Source organism: Camellia sinensis, chromosome 13 (genome assembly GCF_055761805.1).
Source record: "Camellia sinensis isolate YWXY chromosome 13, ASM5576180v1, whole genome shotgun sequence".
Taxonomy (NCBI): domain Eukaryota; kingdom Viridiplantae; phylum Streptophyta; class Magnoliopsida; order Ericales; family Theaceae; genus Camellia; species Camellia sinensis.
In genome coordinates, this window is record NC_138973.1 from 44,413,198 (window position 1) to 44,418,751 (window position 5,554).

Sequence of the window (5,554 nt, forward strand, 5' to 3'; positions counted from 1 at the left end):
AATATGTAAATAGCTACCTTTTTATATAATTTCTTTTTTAATAGGACATTTAGATTCATAAGAAAAAAGAAAAAATTAAACAGTTCATAAAATTATATTTTGAAATTTATTAATATTTCACCCTAAAATTATTTCTTTCAAAAAAAAAAAAGAATATTTCTATGTATCTCATCTTAATTAGTTCAAATTTATTCCAAAAGATATTGTGCAATTGAAATTGAAGTTATATAGTGTAGAATCTATATAAAATGAATTTAAATCAACTTGTTTGGCTTGAATTTTTTAAATTCATTTTTTAGAAATTTAAAAAATTTCATTTTTCGTATTTTTTTTTATTTTTACTGAATTTGTTTAATATTTTAAACAATTTTTTTAATTGTTAGATATATCTAACATAAATACACTTAAAAAGTATAATATTTGTAAAAAATTTTTTTTAAAAAACTCACTAAATACCAAAAATAAAAGAATAATGCTTGGGACCCCCTTTTGGGGGTCACCCCCTCACCCCCCTTTGCCACGTGGCGGGTGGTGATTGGAGGAGCAGGAAAAAAAAGAAAAAGAAAAAGAAAAAGTAACCAATGAGAGAGAGAGGGGGTCAAAAGGGGTTGGGGAAAAAGGGGATGAATCATTGTATATGAAAATTCAATATTTTTTTATATATTTATAATTTTTAAAATATTTTTTATAAATATTTTACTTTTTAAATACATCTAAATAAGATACATATAAAAAGTAAAAAAAAAAATTAAAATTAAAAAAATATTCACTAAAAAAAAATTACAAAAAGTAAAAAATTTAATTTTTAAAAAATAAAACTCAAAAAATTGAAATCAAACACAATTCTAAATGATCTCTAGATAATTAAATCCAAATTTGTAATATTACTCATAACCCAAGAAAAAAAAAAAAAAAAAAAAAGGTTGGCGGAGTTGTAAACCAGTAGCGCTAGCGCATATGGTTTTTGGGTGGGTCGGTGGGTGAGTGGGAGGGGGACTGTTTTTAGGGTGACAAAACGTTATTGTGGGCGGTATTCGCTTTCCGGTATGGTTACAGTCTGGAAACCTTGGGGGAGAAAAGTTGAGAGAAAGAAGCTCTCAGAGTTTGAGAGAAAGAGAGAGAGTTTTTTGCCAACACATGATCATTGAGAGTGATAACCATATATAGGTCACGTACGTTCATGAGATACAAGAGCTAATGCAAAAGCATACACAACGAAACTCTCTGAAGCTAAAATGCTTCAACCAAGACACTCCATTTTATTTCTCCAATCAGCCATCACCACCATCCTCTTTTTCTTCCTCCTCCTCCTCCTCCTCCTCTGCCTCCCACATGAATTGCGCGTACAATCCCAACACCGTACTGTCATTCAATTCAATTCAAAAAAAACAAAAAAATCAAGTTCAATGATCACAACAAATAAGTACATCAAATATATAAATGATGAGATTGGGCTTTACCAGTCGTTGGGAGAGGCAAGAATAGCTTGATCGAAGTAGGATTGGGCTCTGTCTTCGTCTCTCTGAGTCTCCCATATCAACTTTCCGTATAAACACAACACCTCTCCGTCTCCAGGACTCGCCAGTATTGCTCTTCCGTAGTACTCTTCTGCTTTCACCATATCTCCCTCATCCTTAATAAATAAATAAATTAAAAATAGAAGTATATGTGGAATCCCAAAATAAATTTGTCCCACGTCGGTCTGAGAGACATTCACAATTCATTTTATAAGGTGATTAAAACTCCTCCTAACTAAGCTGAGGTTCTAAAAGGAATAAAACCGTGAGACTGGGATTGGGTTGGTAGCTTCGGTATATAATCAAAAATGAAGCAAGTAATAATCGAATCAAAAAGTGACCAATTAATTGAGAATAACAATTTGAAGCAGTAGTACTACCTCGTGTAAGAACTTGGCATAGTTTCTGAGCAGAAGAGCGTTGTTAGGGTTTGATTTCAACATCTCCCGATAATACGCACAGATCTTGGACTTGGTGTCGGATCGGATCACATTCGACTCCGACGAAACCCTTGGGGTTCGCTTCCCCGGAGTAGAATCGCTCCGGCTATTGACCAGCGAAATCCGGGGAGAAGCAGAGACTCTCGGTGAACTGGGAACGATGAAATGTTGTTGGACCGGGACCGAACCGGTTCGGAGAAGTACAGCTTCCATGGTTTTTGGGAATCAGATAAGTTTGGTACAAGTTTGATATCAGTACCTCAACGTCGTTCCTGAAATCTAAAATGACCGTGGTTTCTGTCGGCATATATAGATAGGAGTGGAGTGGACTAGAGTGGATCCGATTGGAGTACCCGCAAATGGTTTTTGTGGGTTACCCATGCCTAAAACCATCCAACGCACTAGAGCCACCAGAAATCACTGGTGATGTGATGTAATGTAACTTTCATACATTGAGATTTACATTGACTTACTTTAAAATATAAAAAATTGAGTGGAACATAAGTATGAGTGACAAGTAAAATTAAAACTAATGATAAATATTGTACTTATAATAAGCTTTTAATGATAAAAGGTCATCATCTATGTACTTGACTTACTACTCAGAGTCCATCAAACTTGACGCTTATTACTCAGAGTTCATTTACTTACGTAATGATATATTATTAAGGCCTCGTTTGGAACAGATTAATTTAGTAATTTTTTGGTTATTTGGCTAAAAAGGTAGGTAAAAAAAATTTATATGTTTGGGATGATTTTTTGGCTAATTACGAAAAGATGTGCAAAAAGTAGAGAGAAAAGAGAATCTTTGACTTTTTGGTATAAGTTGTTGGCTTTTTGGCTAATTTAGTAACTTTTTGGCTAATTGAATTATGTTTTGAGATTAAACTCCATTTATTAGTCAAATTCTATTTACTTTTCTACCAAATTTCACTTATTACTCCGCCTCTGTTTGGAAAGTAAATTGACTTTTTAACTTTTTAATTTTTTTAGCTATTTTATTCTGGGCTAAAAAGTTTAATTTGGGAAGGACTTTTTAGTTTTTTGACTTTTTTAACTTTTTTTTGTGAGAGAAGAGTGTAATAATTATGAGTTGGAAGTGATGTTTTATTTGTTACGGCTAAAATAACCTATTTTATCTTTTGTGACTATTTTAGTCCCAACCTTCCTTGCCAAACAACACCTCAATAATACTCTACTTACTATTTTATTAAATTTAGCTTACTACTGAATTAAACATCGCTTACTACTCAATAAGACTCAACTTACTAAACAACGCCTACTAATCTATGAGACTCCACTTATGCAATCAAACTTGACTTACTATTAAGTCAAATTCACTTACTATTCCATCAGACTTGGCTTACTACTCAATAATGTTTTATTTATTACTTAATGAGACTTTATTTACTATTCTCATTAGACTTAACTTCCGTATTTATAATTTTTTTAAAAAAGTTGGTATACGAAATTTATATAGAGTTTGTGGGTTTTAAAAAACCATTAATAAAATAATTTGGATTTAAAATTTTTAGAACTAACTTTATATTTGTTTTGATGTTTATAAAATTTAATTATAAATTTATTCCTAACTTTATATTCATGAGTTTTAATTTCAATTTTTTTTTCATCAACAAAAAAAGAAAACTTTATTGATGACGACATCATACAAATCATATGAGATTACATCAATAAAAAGGAGAAGTGCATAAAAGCAACACTGCAAACTCCTCCAATCCCAACTAGGTTGGCACCATGAAGAAGCTCCACCATGTGCTAGTACAACCACAAGCTCAATCATATGAAATTGATGTTTAATTTCAAATTTAAATGCATATTTCTTAAATAAAATAACACTATATATTTAATTTCTTACACGTTCACTACAATATTTTTTTAGTTCAGTGACACTCGAAAGTGTCACAAAACTATTCCTTTAATAATATTTTTTTAGTCTTGTGACATTTTGAACAAGTGTGATTTATACTTATGCCACGGTAGATACTAGTGACACTTTTAAGTGCCACTATACCATCAAGACTAAAGACTTTCAGTGACACTTTGATGTCACGATAGGTACTGTTCGTGACACTATCAAGTGCCATTAAGAGCATCTCCAACGATGAACCAAATTTTTCACCAAATTTGAGTAAAAAAAAGCTAATTTTCTCAATCTGATATGGCTTGCTCCAACCGTGCAGCAAAAAGGAAGGGGTCGACCGGTTGGTCGACCGGTAAGGCTAGTTTTTTTTTCTTTTTTTACCTGTTTGAACCTTTTTGACCGGTTTGAACTTACCTATTTGAAAGAGAACCGGTCGACCAGTTGGTCAACGGTCCAAAACAGTGAAATACTGAAATCCAGAGCTTGTCCCCAGTTTGGTGAAATGTTTGTGTTATCCCAGATAGGCAACCCAAGAGGGGGGGTGAATTGGGTTATTAAAAATTTTACAATATTAAAAATAACACAATATTCAGAATTTTAATAAATAAAAAAAACAGAATAATAATTATCAATATAAAAGTAGAAGAGATAGAGAGAGAAAATCAAACACTGCGATTTATAGTGGTTCGGCACGCCAGGCCTACGTCCACTCCCCAAGGAACCTCCTTGAGAATTTCTTTACTATCAATTGAATAAATACACCACCAAGCTTGTGGATTTGGCACAGGACTTACTCTTATCTATTGAGCCTCACTCAACAATAAATGCCTTACCCTTACAAAATCTCTCACAAAAATAAGGAATAAGAATAAGTGGTAATTGAACCCACTTTTACAATAATTCTCTCACAAAGAGTAGATATGAAAGTGTAAGAACAAAAACTAGACTTAGATCTGAAAGTGAAAGAGCAGAATACTCAGAATTTTGGAGCTCACAGAAATATTTTCTCTTCAAGTTCTTGATATTTTCTCCACATCCAACACCTCTATTTATACACAAAAATATACCCGTTGGACGCTCCTTGCTGACGTCATGGCTTACATAAGCACGCTCCTGACGTCATCGCTTACATAAGCACGCTCCTGATGTCATCGCTTACATAAGCAGGCTCTTGATGTCATTGCTTACATAAGCACACTCCTTAAATTTAAATAGTCAGCAAATGATAAGAATTAAAAAGATAAAAATAAGATTGATTTTTTCTTCTTGTTTTTTTCAAACATGGAGCCACCGTTTTTGTAGACAATTTAATACAAATTTCACAACTTTCAAACAAACAAATAATTTTCTCCATCTAGTTTATAATATATATATATATATATACATATATACATAACTCCATCTTGTTCTTCTTGTTTAATTATAATATGATATAATTAATGTAGTGTAAAAAATTTAATAGCGCACGTGATGTATTCTGCATATAATGCTATATAAGTTCTGATCAAAATTTTGCATACAGAAAAATCTCTATAAATAATATTTATGATGGATCTGAAAATATATGTCATCTTTAAAATATTGTATATGTTGTAAAGATTTTAAACTAAATGTATTTTACCACTCCATATTAATTTTGTCAAAATAAGACAACCCATAAATATCAAATTTGTCAAAATAATACAACCAATCAATCATTTTTGTCAAAATAATAT

At 31.8% G+C, this 5,554-nt stretch overlaps 1 protein-coding gene across 1 annotated transcript; it reads right to left on the reverse strand.

Annotated features, from left to right (window-relative positions):
- Positions 1-827: 827 nt before the first annotated feature.
- LOC114322077 (uncharacterized) lies at positions 828-2,491 on the reverse strand. The gene is made up of 3 exons (XM_028269345.2): positions 1,898-2,491; positions 1,461-1,633; positions 828-1,362 (listed from the first exon to the last, which is right to left on the reverse strand). The coding sequence occupies exons 1-3, from the start codon at positions 2,168-2,170 to the stop codon at positions 1,272-1,274; spliced, it is 537 nt and encodes a 178-aa protein (XP_028125146.1). The 5' UTR covers positions 2,171-2,491; the 3' UTR covers positions 828-1,271.
- Between the last annotated feature and the right edge of the window lie 3,063 nt (positions 2,492-5,554).